We start from the raw sequence: 20,172 nt of genomic DNA on the forward strand, positions 1-20,172 counted from the left end.
GCTACTGCAGACATAATTGGTCAGGAGATATGTGACAGCAGTCTTTTACAACAGCAGGTGATAGACTGACAGAAAAGGAGCTCAAGCTCCACCAATATTTAATCTGGATATTAAACACTCTATGCTTCCTAGAGCTACTAATACTTTTTTTTTCCCAGTGTTTACTCTCTCCCTGTATGCTTCAAGTGCAGTATTATGAGGTAAAGCTACCAGGTTTTGATTCTTTCATTTACATTTTTATTATACAGATATAGATACATACAAAACACGCAAAATTAGTTTTAAAGGTTATTTGGAGGACATGGTTGGGGCAAATGTATTCAGAGATCATGGGATTTGTAGTTAATTTATACTTAGATGACTGTTAAAGGACACCCTTATTTAACTGAAGACCCCAAAATATGCCAAGAACACCAGCTATATCCCTGTTAAGTCTTTGTTTGAACATTATCACTATTAACAACCATCTTCTGCCAGATTCTTTAAAGATGGGCTTTCACTACATACTACGTACGTTTTCTGAGTGCAGAGGAGAGCAAAGAGAAGCAGCAAGGTCCGAGGCTTTACTTCTTCACCATTTGCTCACCAGGGATGGGAACCTGTATCAGGCCACCATTTTCTCACCTGTAAAAAATACAGTTCAGAATCTGCCCAGGGGAAATAATGTGGAGGTTTCATCTCAGAACTCACCAAACGTTTGTCCAGATGATAAAGACACTGCATTTCGGCTGTGAAGAGATAGAGTGTAAAAACAGCAACAAACTGAGATGAAGGGGCACTGGGAGAAGCTGGGAGGGAAAGCTTGCACAGCACCTGCCCACACTGTACTTGGATTTAGTCCATTTTGTGAGTCCTACTTTCATGAATATGAAATTCAACAGAAAAGACCGATATTAGAATGTTTTATGCTAACATGCATTATCACTTTAAGAACACTTTATCGCATTGTAAAATACTCAGTATTTTCCCTCATTATTAGGTCTCTCACAGAAAATAATAGCATGTTAGTTGCTTCAAGTTACAGAGCAAATGCAAGGATTATACGTCTGTAATTTCAGGACCCAAAGCAAACAAAGATGCCAGCTGAGCTGAGAACATACTTAGATATTATGCAGGATATTGTATTAAGAACATAAGAGTGCCATCAAAAGCTCTCCTCAGTAAAGCTCAAGTATACACAGTGGGATTGAGTGTGCCCTCAGTAAGTTTGCCGATGACACCAAGCTGTGTGGTTCGGTTGATACGCTGGAGGGAAGGAATGCCATCCAGAGGGACCTTGACACGCTTGTGAGGTGGGCTGATGCCAACCTCATGAAGTTTAACCATGCCAAGTGCAAGGTCCTACACCTGGGTCGGAGCAATCCCAGGCACAGCTACAGGTTGGGCAGAGAAGAGATTCAGAGCAGCCCTGCGGAGAAGGACTTGGGGGTGTTGGTTGATGAGAAAATGAACATGAGCCGGCTTCAGTGTGCGCTCACAGCCCAGAAAGCCAACCGTATCCTGGGCTGCATCAAAAGGAGCGTGACCAGCAGGTCGAAGGAGGTGATCCTGCCCCTCTACTCTGCTCTTGTGAGACCTCACCTGGAGTATTGTGTGCAGTTCTGGTGTCCTCAACATAAAAAGGACATGGAACTGTTGGAACAAGTCCAGAGGAGGGCCACGAGGATGATCAGGGGACTGGAGCACCTCCTGTCTGAAGACAGGCTGAGAAAGTTGGGGCTGTTCAGCCTGGAGAAGAGAAGGCTGCATGGAGACCTCATAGCAGCCTTTCAGTATCTGAAGGGGGCCTATAAGGATGCTGAGAATGGACTCTTCATCAGGGACTGTGGTGATAGGACAAGGGGTAATGGGTTCAAACTTAAACAGGGGAAGTTTAGATTGCATGTAAAGAAGAAGTTCTTTACAGTAAAGAGGCACTGGAATGGGTTGCCCAGGGAAGCTGTGAATGCTCCATCCCTGGCAGTGTTCAAGGCCAGGTTGGACAGAGCCTTGGGTGACATGGTTTAGTGTGAGGTGTCCCTGCCCATGGCAGGGGGGTTGAAATGAGATGATCTTAAGGTACTTTCCAACCCTAACTATTCTATGATTCTATAGCATATGGGGCTAGAAATGGGCAAAATTTAGTCATGATTAATGGAAAAAATAAACATTTCTCAACAATCCATGTCTTTATTTGCATTTTCTATATAAGGTGAATGTAGGTAGGCAGAATTACAATACAACAGCAGAGCACCAATGATCTTCTAAGCCTGGGATACTGGGTATTTAATTTTGCTTTTAAATCCATACTGTGGTGGGCACTTATGCTCACAATAGAAAATGAGATATGTCCCAATCACTGTATAAGACAGTACAAAGAAAATGCATAATAGAGCAACCAGATATATATAAATAGAATAATACAAAGAAATCTAATCTACTGCAAAGCTATAATTCAATCCTTATGCAACACAAGTGCAAAGCTAAACTGGCTTATGACCAGCACAAGAATCCATACAGCCAGAACTGTATAACCTATGTCACATCAAAACTCTTGAATTATTGTTTATCACTGTTATTATATTTTAATAAAACAAAGGGGAAAAAAGCTGATGACTATATGTCAAGAAATAAGCATTTTTAAATTATAGTTTTGTACTGAGTGAGTGTGAGAAATTGTAAGGTTTATATGCTCTCTTTCCACAGTCCCTTTCTCATCCCTCCTTATCCTTTTTTTTTTCCTTTGTATGTTTATGTGTTCAAGTTAGAGGCAGGAAGAAATTAATATTGAACATGGGAGAAAAATTCCAGCCTGACTTACATCTTGTGCAATTCTCCTGATTTCAGGTCAGTTGAGATTTGTCTCATACCTTTTGACCTGACTTAATTGAAGTTCAGGGTCTTGTGAGGTTTTTTTCCTTTAGAAAGAGAAATTTCAAATGGAATCAGATCTCTCTGATAAAACCTATTTATTTACAAAGACATTATGAAGTCCCAGTTCCCTGAGCACAGGAAGATTCAAGTATTCAGCTTAAAGACTTCCTTTCTAGGTTTTTCCTGACATCCACAGTGTTAGTATTTTATTTAGGCTCTATCTCATTTCTCTGCATTTATTCTTGTGGAGCTTTTCTTTCCCTCATACACACACACATACACATGTGTACATATCCTGCTCCATTAAAAACAACAGCCAGCCAGCCTCCTCTCCTACACCATTCAGCCTGCGCTGCCTGTGTATGTGCCATGGTTTTGAACAGAAAAGTATGCTTTTGTTTGGGGTGGAGGTTGTTATTATTTCATAAAGCAGCTTAACTGTTTCTTAAAGCTATGTTAAAAGAAGGTAGTGGTTACACCCATAGCTTCAATGGCATTTCACCCAACCCACAACACAAGGAATGTAACTCAGGATAGGGTATAGTCTAAGATGAGAGAGACAAATGAGTGTCATCAGAGATGCAGAACGGGTATTTTTACATAATTGACATAGTATATGACAATTAGTTTGTAGAATTAAATATTATACAACATAAATAAAGACTATCATCTGGAAACTGCAGTGAAGATCACTGATAGAAATATTACTTGATGATGCACTCCATCTCTTGGGAGCAGCTGACTGAATGCTCTGCCCCAGTCACTGGACTTTGCTCCATGGCTGGTGCAAGAGACAGACACCAGACAATTAATGTGCTGGGCCACACCTGAAAGAGCTAGGAAGGACAGCTGTAACTTTAATCAAGGATAAATACATGGCTTTGTCTAACCAGGGACTGCTGAGAAAAGTGTCTTGAATGATCTGAGGCTGCGAGATTAATGCACATAAACTGCTTTGCATTAAACCCTCATGTGGATGCCCTCATTCATTTTCTAGAAGAAACTCCTGCAGAATTTAACACTGAAGTCAAAGGATTAAGCAGCAATAAAATCAAACCATTTCACTTCTAAATAGGAGCACCTGTGTGCAAGGAACCTCAGTATGTTTGCTTACACTGTCTTTATGTCCTATATAAACACATAGCTTTTCTTTTTCTTTTTTCTTAATTTGTTGAAAGGTTGCATTCAAGATCAAAGTGATCTCTTCATGGACACAAATATATATTATGGACAGGTTAATCTTGCTGAGGTAGGGAACCTATTTCAATAGTCTGTCCTCAAAAGTTAATGGCTCCAGCTTGGTTTTGGGTGCCACTGATAAAGATTGTAATGCAGTTTACGTATCTGTGTTTCTTAAATTTGTTGTCATTTTTATCAAGCAAATGATCTTGGAACGCTATTTGTTGTTTCATCAATGTTTGAGACAATGAGACAAATTGTCGACTAAGATAAACAAATGTGGTGCCAGTGATTTCTCCACAGAAATTTGCCAGCTCAGTGGGGATCTCGTCCAATCTTCGGACACATAGGCTATTAATGAAACAGTCATTAAGGCGTACGAAGCTGTAACAATTTTCCCGCAGCAGGTTTCAATGCTGTAGATATGAGTGCTCCTCTCTGATGGGCATATTTAGTCCTGGAAAGGTGTCTGGGAGTCAGCAGGAGCCGGAAGCTCGAAAGTGCTCATGGATCAGAGGACTTTGAAGAGCTCCCCATGGGGAGCGAAGTGTGGGAAGCTGAGTATCACGAGTTTGGGTGTGACTACAACGTGACCAGGAACCTGGAGCTTTGGAGTTCTGTTTGTGAGGAATGACATTAGGAGAACCTCACCCCCCTTGATCCCATCTGTTCCTGTGTATCTAGTCTCAAAACCAGATGGTCACCAGTGATTTGTGAGCCAGCAGAGTGCAAGGAGTGAGGGAAAGGAGTGTCCTCGGACCTTTTTCCTGTGCCACCACTGCCCCTGCTGGCTACCGGCACTGCTGCAGTGGAACCTTTCCTGCCAGTCGGCTAGGTGAGATGAACCCTGGTTGGGGCTGGAATGGACATTGAAGTCATGCATGGATTTTCTTTCTTCTTTTCCAGAGGTGAAAGGCAAGCTTCAGGCTCCATTCGTGCCTTGTTGATGCTCCAGGCCAGATCCCATTGACTGAGAAAGCCTGTTATGGGCTGCTCTGTAATGGCCTTACACACTGATAATCACTGATAAACCAGCTTCAAACACCTTTCCCCAGTACTTCATTGTCATAAGTAAACATAGTATACAAACAAACTGCCGGTGAAGACAGACCTATGCCAAATCCATATGATTTTGAAATACTATATGTTGGCTGCAGAGCAAAAAAGGAAAGGCTTAATTCCTCCCACTGCAGCAGCTGTGAAATCATGATCAGCAGAACTGCTGATCTCTGTGAGCTGGTGGCGGCTGTGTTTCTATCTCAAAGGAGAATTTAACTTCATCATAATTTTGACTCCAGCCCAGGGTTACCCTCTCCAGGAAGGTAGATGTGGGACCTTCCTTGTGTGAATTTCAGTAAGGGGTGCATAGGATGAGGTTTCACAAGTGGGTTATGTTGACAGCAGGCTGTGCTGCTGCTGAAACAGGCTCCATGTTTCTCTTTGCCTTCATCTTTCCACCACCTCTCTCTCACCAGTGTTACAATGAAGTGGGTGTTTGTGTGACTGGTGAAAACTAGCATTTTCTTTATTTTGGGAATTGTTGGTTCTTAGGTGGATCAGTGACTGATCTGACCACAGGCTTCAGTGCTGGGGGAAATGGATTCTGGAAGGAAGGGTCTGGAAACGTGTGTCTCCTCAAATTATAGTATGGGCATCCTTCGGGGATATATCCAATCCTTTTCTGGCAGTGGTGGTTTTCTGAAAAATGGGCTTCAGTGAGGGGCTTGCATGGAGTGCTTGCATTTTCTGACCAGTATTGGACTTGGTTATAGGCTTCAGTAGGAAAAACTCGTTTTAGTGGTTTCATTGGATGCAGCTGTTCCTGGTTAACTTAGGGACAGCTGCTCTCTTTGTAACAAAGAGCCCAGAGAAGATACTGTCTAAAAATCCCATGGGTAGGTTGGAGGCAGGCACATTCAGTGAGGCCAGATTCACTAACACCGCTTTGAAATTCACTTTGTTATTTACCTCCCCTCCTGACTGCCAGAACTGAGATTTGTTGGTCCTTGCATAACTCAGCAAGGCTTGTTTTTGCAGGCTTTTTCTGGATGAAAAGAACGAAAGATAGCAGGGCACCATGGAGAAGCCCTGGCTGGGGGTGCGAGGTGAGATGGGGAGCCAGGATGGATTCCTGCCCCAGTGTTTTGTCCAACCTGTGACGTTTGTACAGCCAGCCATAGCCTGGGACTGGCTCTGTATTTGAATTAGACCGATTTAAATAAATAATCATTAAAGAACAGCAATCACCTGAGCCCTGATTCCCGACCAATGCAGAAATGAGTTTCTTATCTAGACAGAACTATCTGGTTGAGTTGTTTGTGTCAGCTGAATATAATACCGAGCAGGTTCACACCCAGCTATTTACATCTCTATGTTAAGATCCAGGAGCATGTAAACTACAGAGAAATACTTAAATTAACTGTGCTTAACTTCCTCAACAGAGAAAATGAGGGTGGGGGAGAAATACAGAGAGAAGAGAAGCAAAATTTTCTTGTGTAATTTTATCTCTGAATATCCCTACAAATCAAGTACCTACTAAATTATTTCTTATTTCTTGTTAGAATAAACTCATGTGTACAAATACCCTAAGAATAAAGTTTCATTGCACTTTGTATTGTTAGAATTCCCATATCCTGGATTCCCTATCGTGTTCAGTCCTGTGTAGATAGTTATAGTAATAATCTTTTATTAACTTGGCTGGAATAACTGCCATGACTCTCAATAATGACATTAGTGTTTAGGTATTTGTATGTCTAAGCACTTACATAAGTAATCATAACACAATGTCAACTTATTGTACTTATTATTTTGCAAATGTTACAACCGCCACCTCCTGTTAAACACAAAAAGAAAAGGAAAGGGGGGGGGGAAGAAGAAAAAAACGTCAGAGTGCCTGAAGGAATCCTGCCAGTTTTAATTTATTGTTTTGTCTTAAACTTTCTATGCTGTGAGCCAAAATAAACTAATTGCATCTACTCTTTGAAATAAAACTCTCCTGTTAAACTCATCTCTGCCTCTTAAGAAAATCAAAACATTCACAAGCATGGCTGCTTTTGAAGGGATCACACATACAGCAGGAAAAGAGAAAGGGACCCTTTCTTCTGAAGGAAAAGGATTATGCACTTTCAGCTTTCCAGCAATGGTAGAAACTGAAAATTCAGCAGACTCCCTATCTTTAAGATAACCAGTCCTACCATTAAACAGGGAGAGAGATAAGCAGAGGATAGGTGGCTGGAAGCAAAGTGGTTTCATGAACTGGCTTTTTACCTAGGAAGACCTGAACTCAACAGTGAAGTCGCAGAAGAGTTGGTTTGGTCAATTTAATTCACTGCTTGCCTTCAATGAACCTGGGAGGCAGCTTGGGAAAGCCTATTCTATAATTCTGTGTATTTCAGTGGGCTTTGAGTGATGTCTTTCGAGAATATATCTTGCTTCCTGTATTTGCTATGTCCAAGATCGCTGAGGTTTTACATCAAACAAGTAAATTATTTTGTGTTTTCTATCTACCTATCACACATGAAACCTGGAGAAAAACAAAGTATAATTTCTATAATTATATTCCAGAAATATAATAATTTTATATAATTAAATAATACTATTCCAGAAAATCCCAACATTAATACTAATACAGACTATATGAAGGTGCTTTACACTTTACCTGTCCATGTAATGACCAGGAGATGAAAAGGCCATCGGTTTCACATTTTCCATGTAGCAACAGGAACATTTCCATTCACTCTAATAGGCTGGGGTAACACTTTGTGTTTGTATTTCTGTGAACTATGTTTTAAAATTTGGCTCCATTGAAAGATAACAGCTTTATTTCTGTTTTTAACAGGACACTATTTCAGATGAAGCAAGTGAAAGCACATGGTCTTTATTGATCAAACATAGCTATTGCTTTGTTGTACAGCAGTATTAGCACATCTAACAGGTATACTTGCATCATTTTGATAGGATTATAACAATAGAGAAGGTGATTCATTAATTCCTTTTTTTTCCTGGCATTTAACAACTTTATTAAAATACTTTTCAAACAGAAGGGCACTTAACACATGCTTTAGAAATAATTTTTTGGGTTGGCAGTCCTTACACTTTAGCAAAAGATCATGGCTAGGCCATCCACAGCTTTTCATTTTAGCATCATCTTCAGCTGCCTCTTATTACACAAAGGCTATATGCACAAGGGCAAGTCCCTGTAAGGTAAGCTAGACCATAAATTCATAGTACATCATCTACACCATTATAGCTGCCAATCATCCCATATTCTATTATAGCTGCCGATCATCCCATATTCTCAATTTACAGAGAGACACAGCTTGCACGTGATGAGCTTTGTATTTTTTTCCAGTGAAGGATATTTTCCAGTTATTTTCCTTCCTTTATCCCAAGTTGACCATGCACATAGGCACTTATCCTTGAGGGCATGTTCACATACTAACTTACCTCATGGAAACTTGTTTAGGTAACTCCAGCCCTGCAGGACTAGGCTCCATTTACAAGAAGAATAAAGATCCAGATAAATGCAAGAAAACTGAACTTCATATAGTCTTTGTTCTAACCATTGTTCAACCATCCTACTTGGAAAACAGCTGCAGCATTAAAAACTGGTGGGGGTGAACAAGAAACAGTACAACAGTCTGTTTCTATCATAAGACATAAATGTGCTGTGAACTGACTCCATTCAGAGTTTACAGATATTTTCAAAGAATTTAGGGTATAAAATCCCATTGAATCTCCTTGAGGGAATTAAAATCAATGGAAACTATACATCTTCACCCTTTGAAAGGCTTGCACTTAATTCTTCTTAGGTCTTCAGAAGAGCCAAGATTTGCTTTCTGGACCAATTAATATTTTTGGCATGACCTTCTTCATACTGCATAAGCAACATCAGATAAAATGTAAGAAAAAGATGACGAGAGAACTGAAAATCTGCAGTCCTTCTGGAAATTCTGATTTTATTTTTCACACTGAAATGAAAAGATGTCTCCAAGAACCCTGTAAAACCCCTTGTTCTTTTATAGATCTGTTGCTTAATGTATGTTCTGCTCTCTTGTTCTTTCTATAGAACCAGTAATGAAAGTCATATTTACGATTTGAAACACTAATAAAAAACACCTTTATCTTCTACATCACAGATAATAAGCAACTTCACATGGGAGAATACTGTGGAAGAAAAGGAATGTCTGTAAAGAGTTACAAACTTCTCAGCATAGTACAGACAAAGATACCCTAAACAAATTTTATACACTAGAGGCCAAATTTGTCACTTATTTGGTACACCACTGACAATTTCTTGCAAATCCTATTGAACAATAATGACCCTTCCTTTTTTCATGCTGTGTAATATAACAGAGTTCCAATAACTTACATCAAAATTTTCATTTAAATTATAATACAATAAATTATATATTTATAATAATACATAAATTATTATGCATTACTATAAATAAACTCATGTTAAGTTGCAGGTGAGAAACTTAACATGAGCCGGCTTCAGTGTGTGCTCACAGCCCAGAAAGCCAACCATATCCTGGGCTGCATCAAAAGGAGCGTGACCAGCAGGTTGAAGGAGGTGATCCTGCCCCTCTACTCTGCTCTTGTGAGACCTCACCTGGAGCATTGTGTGCAGTTCTGGTGTCCTCAACATAAAAAGGACAGGGAACTGTTGGAACAAGTCCAGAGAAGGGTCACGAGGATGATCAGGGGACTGGAGCACCTCCTGTATGAAGATAGGCTGAGGAAGTTGGGGCTGTTCAGCCTGGAGAAGAGAAGGCTGCGTGGAGACCTCATAGCAGCCTTCCAGTATCTGAAGGGGGCCTATAGGGATGCTGGGGAGGGACTCTTCATTAGGGACTGTAGTGATAGGACAAGGGGTAACGGGTTAAAACTTAAACAGGGGAAGTTTAGGTTGGATATAAGGAGGAAGGTCTTTACTGTAAGGGTGGTGAGGCACTGGAATGGGTTGCCCAGGGAAGTTGTGAATGCTCCATCCCTGGCAGTGTTCAAGGTGAGACTGGACAGAGCCTTGGGTGACATGGTTTAGTGTGAGGTGTCCCTGCCCATGGCAGTGGGGTTGGAACTAGATGATCTTAAGGTCCTTTCCAACCTCAACTATTCTATGATTCAGTTAATTATAAAATTAAATATTCTAATTATGGATCTAGGGAACATGTTGAAAGAGAAACTTAGGCAGAAAATATGTTTCCAGCAGAGATTTGAAACAAAATAGAAAGGTAATAGAGGGAGGAGGAAAAAAAGCAAAGCTGTGTCAGGAGCAGGATTCCTCACAGTGATAAAATTGTATTAAGAAGAAAGAGGAGCACAGTGCCAACTAAACCAGATAGAAAAAAAAATAAAAAAGAAGAAAATAAGAAGAAAATTCCTAACCAGCATTTCAATGGAAAACACACTCACACATGAGCATTAAGGCAATGGGGCAGAAGTGGTGCAGATCACATGCATGGGTAGGAGAAGAGCAGCGAAAACATGAACTGTGAACCAGCAGTATGCCTGGGCTCTGATGAAAATCAAAAGGATCACATGAAGAACTAAGTTAAAGTGGATTCTTCCTATATCACAGACCCATACAAAGCCAGGCAGGAGAAAACTCCTGTACTAGGACTTTGTCACTCTTGCCAAATGAGTCTCACCTCTTCTTAACATCCCTCAGTGTTCCCACAGCCTCCCCAGGGAAAGGGAGGCTATGCATACCAATCCTCACTGTTTGCAGCTTGTTTTTTCCAGTATTTAACTTGAATTCACATCTTAAGCTCATTACCTCTTGTCTATCCTCACAATTTTATCCCCTCATCTTTGCATTTACCTTTTATACCTTTAAAGACCAGTTTGCCTCAAAAGTCTTCTCCACTCCAGATTAAGTAACAACACTGCTTTCAATATTTTCTTGCAAATCACATTTTGCAGAACTCTGATCAGTCTTGCTGTATTCTGTCCAATGACTCCATATCTTTCTTGAAGCCCAATACTAGACAACAGTCCATGAGAAGCCTTTATGATGCTGAAGAAGTAAAAGATCCCAGTGTTTCATAGCTATTATTACTATTAGACTTTTTGCTCATTACAAGATGGTGATACACACCTGTCAAGTCCTCATAGACAGTTATTTGAAATAATAGACAGAAAATATAACTTTAATTATGAAAAAAACCCATGTCTAGCAATGATTACTATTGAAAATACAAATGTAAGTGATGAAAAGAAAAAAATCTAGCCAATGTTTTTCACAGTAAGATTTAACTATTCAAATGATTTCAGAAAATGAGAATAATTCTGTGCAATGTCTGTGCCCAGGGAAGTATTTCTATATCCTACTGAGGACAGCGAGAAGTCTATTGTGAGAACGATGCGAAGCAAATGCAAACAGAATCCCAGAAGCTCTTGTAAGGATGAAGGCCAGGCAATCATGAACTTTCTGATCCTTGATTTTTGACCACCTGTGCCTATACTCACAGAACACCCACAAAATGGAGGGACTCCTTTCCAGCGGTAACATTCATGCAGAGGCAGAATTGCCTTTTCTACCCTTAGGCAGAAAAGCTCATCCTGAAACACCTAAAATAAGTGAATGCAAAAAGTGGAATTGTCAGTTGCCTGAACCAAGAACACTAAATATTGTACATTTTATGCTACTGGGGACCAGGTGATCAAGGTTGAGCTAGACTTTTCACAGACCATGCTCCATTTGGAAGCTGAAGAGCATCTTCCAGTTTAATCTCAACTGAAACTGCTTCTCAATGGAAACCAAAGCATGGTGAGCAAGCAGAGTGGAGAGATTCACTTGAAAAGCTGTGGCACTGTTGATCCGAGCTAAAATTCAGGTACCAATGCAGGTGTGGTGTGTTGGTGTAGGCACCCTCTGTGTTTAACTCATTTGATCACTGGAACCAGCTCATGACCATTAACTTTGAACTTTCCCGACTGACTTGGTATTAAAGAACAGACATTCTGATTCCTCCTGACCAAACAGAACCCAGAAATCTCCCATTCTTACAAACAGATAAACAAGACACTGTCCATAAAGAAGTAATGGCCATGAATTTACATCCAGTGACATTAATTCTTTTCAGTTATGGGCCTCCATTCCCTCTTAGTTTGCAGTCAAGTAAAAAGTAATTATGATCAGAAGGCAAACATAAAAACTTATGCTTAGCTTTTCTTCAGAAGCAAATGACCCATATTCTGATCTTCTTTTTAGCCTCCTTGTGTGCACTTACAAATCTTGAAGTGCCTGCCAAAGGTTTCCAAACCGCAATCTTATCCAGTGACATCTAAGACCTTGTCTTTGAAATTGCATGGATTTTATGGGACCTGTCTAGCACCCATGACTAGCAAAACAACCTTGTGTGGTTTATGGCTATGAATCATCCTTGAAGAAAACTGGTCATTAAAATGTATTTATTCCAGGAAAAAAATCCTCTATGCCTGCTGGACAGCTCTAAGAAGTGAAACAAGATGGTAATTTTCGTGTAAAATGTCAACTGAATTTAGATTCAAAAGTCTTCAGAGATCTCTTTCCCTCTGAAAAGATCCCCCAGCTAAAAAGCTTCACGATCTATGCCAAGAACACCTAATCTAGTTTACCTTTCCACAGTGAGGATCCCTTTGCAGAACAGTCACCTACCCACTAGATCAGAGGGCATTCAACCCTCACACTTTGTCTGTCCAATGGACAACAGAAAAGGTGAAGAAGGAGTGGGTCAGAAATCAGGTGAGCGAGAGCAGCCTAGGATGTGGGGACATCAGTTAAGAGTTCCTGACCTTTGTCCAGGAACCGGTGACATTTCAAAAGCTTGTGATGATATGGAAAAGTGAACTATAAACCCACACTAAACAGTCTGTACAAGGCAGTGACACCACAAACTTAAGGCCCATTTCTTCAGTAAAAGAAACTCCGAGCACTGCTCAGCTCCATTGAGGAAATGCTATAGGGGACTGCTTAAACAGGAAAACTTGGACCCTGGACAGCCAGCAGTTTCTATCCGTATCAGCTCTGATTTCACCATGCAAGGGAGGGGACGCTTACACATCCTCATTACCTGATGAGCTTTCAGTAGCACCTTGTGCTCGAGAGGCATTTAGCTGCCATTTCTGGAATATCCAAGCCTGCCCAGGAAATCTGCAGCAAGACTAATTCTCTCCCTCACATACCCAGACAGGGGCGAGCCATCTTGCAGTCAGGGACTAGCATGTAACCATTCAGCTCTCCTCTTTTTTGTTCCAAGACTTCTTCCTTGGCTGCTGTTCTGATTGTTCTTCCCAGGCTGCATAACCACTGCAAGGCTAACAGGATTATAAAGCAGCAAAAAATTGAGTCATTAAAGTACACGAAAATAGTTTGGACTACAAATTGAGTGCATGCAGATTAGACAAATTTTATCTAGTCTCTTCCCAAATCACAATAGGATGCATTTTAAACTTTTCTTTACAGATTAAAGTAACAAGGACGCCATCATCACCCCCTGCTCAGAACTGCTACCAATTGTTGCATGAGATCTATATCTGGCGTTCCTGAAAGAGCAACTCTAGTGTCCTAAAGCACAGGAACAAAGACTGGGTTTGGTTTTAAAATAATAGCACATTAAATAGCAAATTAAAAAGCAGAATATATTCTACCCTTACAGAAATCATAACATTTCATTTTCAAAAACGTACAGGACTTCTCTATGCTTCCCAAACTAGTAAAAACTTTGTTAATTCTCTTTTAACTTAAAATAGCAAACCCAATAAACCAATGTTTTTATTATAAGAAGTTTACTCTCCAGCTGAGCTTTTGAGTGCCAAGTTCCATCCAGAATCACACTTTCACAGCCAAATTAGAAACTATAAACTTAGAAACCAGTGTTTTACGATAGAATCCTTTGCCAGGCACTTCACTAGAGCTTGGGCTACCAGCTGCTCTAATAATAAGCAAATGTTATTGAAAAATAATAATACCGAACATTTGGAAGCACTCTGTAAAAGCAAATGAATGAAGTTTGGGTACTGTGCACAATAAGGAACTCATAGGGTAAAACTCCCTCTTGCAGTACAGGTGTACCCGATTTTGCAAGACAGAGAAGACTTAGGAGCGCTCACAAACCTGCCAAACTCCACACGAGCGGAAAAGTTAGCCTGTTTACTACCCAGTGTGTGTAAGACCCTAGCGTGCCCGGCCGCTTTGGACAGCTGAAAGCGATTGTGGAGTTAGTGGTTGATACCTCACCTCACAGGAAGAAAACTATCAGCTTCCAAAGTCTGGGAAAGCTTCTGAGCCCAAAGAGAGCTGTGTAGAAGGTGAGGTGGCTCTGAAAATGCAGGTAAAAGCCGGCTCTGTCGAGTCCGTGAGTCAGGTTTTGGGGGTAACCGCTGCCCTGAGCCTACATTTTCTTCCCTTTGATTTGCCACCTAAACTAAAAAGGAGGAGAAAAGGCTCTTTATTCCTCTAAACTCACTTTAAGCTCGGCTTTGAAAATACGAGCAGCATCCTAAAGTTGCCTACACCAGAGATGAGGTGCTGTCGGATCACAATAGGAGAAACTGGTCAATATTTGAAGTGGAACACAATTGCTTACGGTGGGTGTAAGCGTCCTGGCAGAATTAACATATGGGTATCGAGAAGACAGGCTAAATCCCCTTAAATATTTTTAAAACGGCTTTGATCTCTCTTGGTGGAATACAGCACTGCATTCTGGAAATACTTGTTTAGCCTCCGTGTGATAATGCATCTCCTCGTTTGGGTTTTTTTCCCCTGATAGCAGAAAGAAAGATTGCGCCCTTCAATTTGCATTCGTCAAGAATTGACAGGTCAAAGGCAAGTAAATCACATTACACACGATTGTATTGTTATTGTATCGATAACACCACATTATCAGAACAATTAACGCACTCGCACAACTACGCGGAGATCACAGCAGTGGTTTAACAAAAATCCAGATAAGTAGCTAAACTCCGATAAAGCTTTCCCTTTCTGTGTGTTTGGGGATTTCAAAGTCTCACCGAGACACTCTGTGTGTGTGACCGCGGCTACGGATCTCCCTGCGGGGAGAACAGCTTCGCCCTCACTGCACTGACTGTCTCAAAGCGGGGTTAGGATGGGAGACCTGGGACTCTCTGGTCCCCCCTAACTCGAGTCCAACCTTGCTCCGAAGGGAACCAATAAGAATTTCCATCACTTTGTGCAAACCCTCTCGAAAGCAGTTTACTAGAGGAAAGCAGACAGTCTTTAACTACAGGCATCGTTGAAATAACTGCGTGTATTTTAGTAGCCAGTGGTCACCTCAGGCGTTGGGGGGGGGGGGGGCACGGGGACGGGAGGCTTTGGAAACGAGACCTTCGAATATAGTATTTCATTTTCAACTACAAAAATATATTTGAGGCAGTCGTGAGCCATTTATAGGTCTCAGCCTGTGAAAAATTCGTGTACAATAATTTACGACCAATAAATTCTATTAGCGTTTTCACCATTTGGAAGACTGAACGTAATCAGAAACATGCGCAGATGAAGTCATGGTTTCGTAAATGGCCACATTTTTGGAAGAGAGCAGTCCATGAGTTGAGGCATCTTCTCTGCTGGGAGCGACGCAAGTGCTTTTTAAGATCAGTTCACCTGCACGTGACTCCGTGGGGACTTGGGAATTGGTGGTCGTGCTGTCCTCGGGAAATTGCGAGGCAAATGGTGACCATTCACCCTACGAACCTCCCCAGAGCCTGGGCCGACACTCTGGCCACGACGTACAGCCCTTCCCCACGCTGGTTCCGTGCGTGGAAGTGTTGCCCGGTCTTCCTGAAACTTTCTTGGCCATTTACGGGCGTACAGATCTGGAACTGCAGTCCAGCAGCGGGTTCAAGCTGCAGCAGCTTCGGAGCGGTGGTACCCACGGACTTGCCCATGGGCAGAGAGGTCGTGGTGGGGATATTCATCCATCTGCATGGACACTGCCAGCCGGGGGCTTACGCATGTGCCCAACTTGAGTGCTTCACGCTGTTCTGTCGCGATACAGGGACGTCACGGTCCCCTCTACACCCCACCTTGCCCTCGCACAGAGGGGGGCAGGAGGAGAGGGGTCGTAAGGGGAGCAGCGTGGAGAGCGGGCAAAGACCCTCGCTGAAGCCAAGCCCACACGGAGGATAAGCCCTCTCCCCCGCGTTGGGGCGAGAGGGGCCGGGCGCCTGAGAGAGTCGCGGGTGCCTTCGGTGGTGGCAACAGAATAGCTGCTGCTTCTCCCCCCCCCCCCCCCCCCCCCCCGAACACCCTTGTTCTTGATTCTCACCCTGCCCATGGCGGCGGCTGGGGACGAATGAGCCGCGCTCTCGCCTTTCCCTGAACAGTATTTGTCCGAGCCCTTTTTCGCTGGCACCCACGATGCGTGGGGAAGTCGAACACGTCGGTATCCGATCTGCGCAGGGGGAGCCAGGGGGTCAGTCCTCGCCTCTTGGAAGTCAAACACAACCATGTTACATGTGAACGAGTGAAATAGGTAATCGCTCCCTGACTGAAGGGGAGGATTTTACACAGTTGGAAATTCCGGCTGCTCATCCCCAGGAGGGAAATAGCTGCCCGACGGACTGGGAACCTGACCTCCAGGGCATGGGTACCTGCCCCTTTTTCTGACCCTCTTGGTCGGGCTCCCAACTGCCGGAAACGCCGCTTCCCCGCTAAGCTGAAGGCCGGTAGATATCTTGATCTCCCCGCTTTTGACAGCTGATGGGAACCTTTTTTTTCAGGCGGAAAGGATTGCAGGAGGTCAGACGTTGGCGAGGTGGCTCTGGAGACTGAGAGAACTACTTTTTAAGTAGTAATAAACGGGTCGTAAAAAGCGAAGCTGGAGAAGGTGCGGTTTACAGAGGAGTCGCTCGGCATTTCAGAGAGCACTCAGGCCGAAGGGGCTACCGGGGAACGCGGTGGGGAAGGACAGGGGCTACCACTCCATTCGTGCATCGTCCCGGGAATCACTGCTCCGGAGAGCGGCGGGGCCGTCCCGGGCAGAGATCAGCCCGGGAAGAGTTAATGGTTTATTGGAGTCGGTGCTTCCACATACCGCAGGGGTAAGTCAAAACGGAGCCGCTGAGGCACAAACAAGGAGAGCAAGTTCGCCCTGACAGACAGGCAGCCGGCGAGGAGCACGGCCGGGCGGCTCGGGCTGCGAGGAGCGCAGGGGCCGGCAAAACACGCGTGGATCCTGTCGGGGCGGCACTCCGCCGCTCGCCCCGGTGCCGCGGGGCTGCTCTCCAGGGCGGTGGGCTCAGGCCCTCGCCCGGGCGGCCAGGACGTCGCAGGGAACACCCGAAAAGACCCACACCCCACGCCGGTGGCAGCAGCCGAGAGCTCCAACCCCCTCCCTGCTCCCAGAGCCAGGCAGCGCGCGGGACAGCGGCTGCAGGCGGGCCGGGGCGGGGGACTCAATGCGCATGCGCCGCACCCGGCCCCACCCTGCCGTTCAGGAGCGGGAGTGGCAAGCGGAGGCCACTCCCCGACCTGAGCTGATGCCCCGCCCCCTTCGCGCGGCGCGGGCCGGCCGCATGCAAACATATAGGGCGTGCAGAGCGCGCGCGTTACCTGCCGCCGCGCCGACGGGGCGAGAGGAGGGGGCACGCCGCGAACCCCACCGCCGGCTTTATAACCGGGCCGCTGGGCGCGGGGCGGCCGGTGCTGTGATTAGGAACACCCCCTCCTCCCCTCGCTGCCACCGCCTCTACCGCCTCCTCCTCCCTCCGCCCCCCGCCCGCCCCGCCGCCCCTCCGAGTCGGCCAAGAAAACCCAGAGAGACCTGGCGGCTGCCGGAGAAGGGGGAGCGGCGCGGCAGGCGGAGCGCCCCGCAGCCTGCCCGAAACTTAGCGAAGTTTGTCCGCCGGCGGGAACCAGGAGGCCGCAGAGCCCGGCGGCCGCTTGCGACCGGCGCCCGGCGAGTATGTGCGAGGAGCGGGCGGATCGCCGCGCCCCTGCGGCTGGAGCGGGGAGGCTGTGAGCGGGGCGGCCCGCACCCCCGGGGCCTCACCTCAGCTACCCAGCCGCCGCGGACACAGTCCCGCCCTGCCCCGCACCGCACCGCACCACGCCGCGGCGGGCAGTCCCCAGAGCTCCGCGGACGGCGATGGCACAGGGCGGGCTCTGACCGCTGCCCCGTCCGGGGCTTGCTGCTGTACCGGCGACAGTCGAGGAGCACCGCCCTCGCACAGGAGTGCGGACCCCGGCGTCTCTCGCTTGCCGCCGGCTCCCGCCCTCGCCGTCGAGACTTCTCTGAGGTCCACTCGGGACTCCGGACGCTGCTACCAAGGAAGAGCCCTGGCCTGGAGATCGGCGGCGCGGGGAGAGGCTCCGCGGCCCAGGCTGGGAGCGCCGCCCGTCCCCCCCGCAGCAGTGCCCTGACGGGGAGCCGTTGCCACTCGGCGGTGCCCCGCGCCCGCAGCGGGACCACCGGGGACCGCCGCCGCACACCCGCCGGATCCGCGACCGCCGTGCCGGGGCACTTGCCGAGATTGTTTCTGGAGGAGCTGTGCGCAGCGAGACCGAGGAGGAGGAGGAGGAGGCGGAAGAGGCGCTCGGAGGAGGGGGCCGCCGGCGCGGGGCGGAGGGGACACCATGTCCAAGCCAGTGGATCACGTCAAGAGACCGATGAACGCCTTCATGGTGTGGTCGCGGGCGCAGCGGCGAAAGATGGCCCAGGAGAACCCCAAGATGCACAACTCGGAGATCAGTAAGCGCCTGGGCGCCGAGTGGAAGCTGCTGACAGAGTCGGAGAAGCGGCCCTTCATCGACGAGGCCAAGCGGCTTCGGGCCATGCACATGAAGGAGCACCCCGACTACAAGTACCGGCCCCGGCGGAAGCCCAAGACGCTGCTTAAGAAGGACAAGTTCGCCTTCCCGGTGCCCTACGGGCTGGGCGGCGTGGCGGACCACGAGCACCCGCACGGACTGAAGGCGGGCGGGCTGCACGGCGGCGCGGCTGGTGGGCTCGTGCCCGAGTCGCTGCTTGCCAATCCCGAGAAGGCGGCAGCCGCTGCCGCCGCCGCAGCTGCTCGCGTCTTCTTCCCCCAGTCGGCCGCCGCTGCTGCAGCTGCTGCCGCCGCGGCCGCCGCCAGCAGCCCCTACTCCCTCCTGGACCTGGGCTCCAAAATGGCCGAGATCTCCTCTTCCTCCTCTTCCTCGGGCTCTGGGCTGCCCTACGCTTCCTCGCTGGGCTACCCCGGCGCCGGCGGGGCAGGCGCTTTCCACGGGGCCGCGGCCGCCGCCGCGGCCGCCGCGGCCGCCGCCGGGGGGCACACGCACTCGCACCCGTCGCCCGGTAACCCGGGCTACATGATCCCCTGCAACTGCAGCGCTTGGCCCGGTCCGGGGCTGCAGCCGCCGCTCGCCTACATCCTCCTCCCGGGCATGGGCAAGCCCCAGCTGGACCCTTACCCTGCAGCCTATGCCGCGGCCCTATGACCCGCGGCCGGGGGATGCCCGCGCAGAGCCCCGGCGCCCACGGCGGTGGGTACCGGTGCATACGAGCAGCCGGGAGGTGGACGAGCCGCGAACGGGACCGCGGGAAGCGCCGGGGCTACCGCCGACCTGTTGCGCGTCCCCTGCCGCCGAGGGTCTTGTCCCGCCAGCCGCACCTCATCGAGCTTGTGTGTATTTGCATGCGGTATGTGCAGATAACCGAGCCGGAAAAGAGGAAAAGGAAGAAAAAGGGGGGGGGGGAGAGGGAGAAAAAAAAACAAAAGAAAAGAAAATAAAACAAGCTACCCGCCCTGCCAGCCAGCCCCCAAAGTACTTATTTGGGACAGACACTGGGAGCTCCGTCGCCCCCCGACTGCTCCTCTCCGGCCGCGCGTTTCCCCTTCTTCCGCTCCACACGCCCGGCGGGGAGCTTGGCTTGGGAAAGTCCCGCTGCCGATAAGCGGGAGACATGACACCGTTGGGGGGGGGAGGGCCGCGCACGGCAAAGCCTGGCGAGGTGCGGCCCCGGTAAAGGAGGAGCTGCTGCGTGCTTGGTTCGCAGGACCCACGCAGAGGAGTCGGCTGAGCTGGGTGCTGCTCTTCCCCTCCGCGCCCTGCCCCGCGTAGGTTCCGCTGCCGCTGGACGCTGGCAAGCGCGGGTCGTGATTTCCACGCAAGACGCGTGACTTTCGGTCCCCGTGTGTGTCCGTGTCCCC

The 20,172-nt window shown here is 47.0% G+C and overlaps 1 protein-coding gene across 1 annotated transcript; it reads left to right on the top strand.

Moving 5' to 3' along the window:
* The first annotated feature begins 18,599 nt into the window (after window positions 1-18,599).
* On the top strand, window positions 18,600-19,696 carry SOX21 (SRY-box transcription factor 21). The gene has a single exon (XM_057401152.1). It carries the CDS (start codon window positions 18,614-18,616, stop codon window positions 19,457-19,459), a length of 846 nt encoding a protein of 281 aa, XP_057257135.1. The 5' UTR covers window positions 18,600-18,613; the 3' UTR covers window positions 19,460-19,696.
* The last annotated feature ends 476 nt before the right edge of the window (window positions 19,697-20,172 follow it).

Source organism: Pezoporus wallicus, unplaced genomic scaffold, assembly GCF_028554395.1.
Source record: "Pezoporus wallicus isolate ANWC-B61680 ecotype Strahan unplaced genomic scaffold, APGP_CSIRO_Pwel_v1 contig_6944, whole genome shotgun sequence".
Classification (NCBI taxonomy): domain Eukaryota; kingdom Metazoa; phylum Chordata; class Aves; order Psittaciformes; family Psittacidae; genus Pezoporus; species Pezoporus wallicus.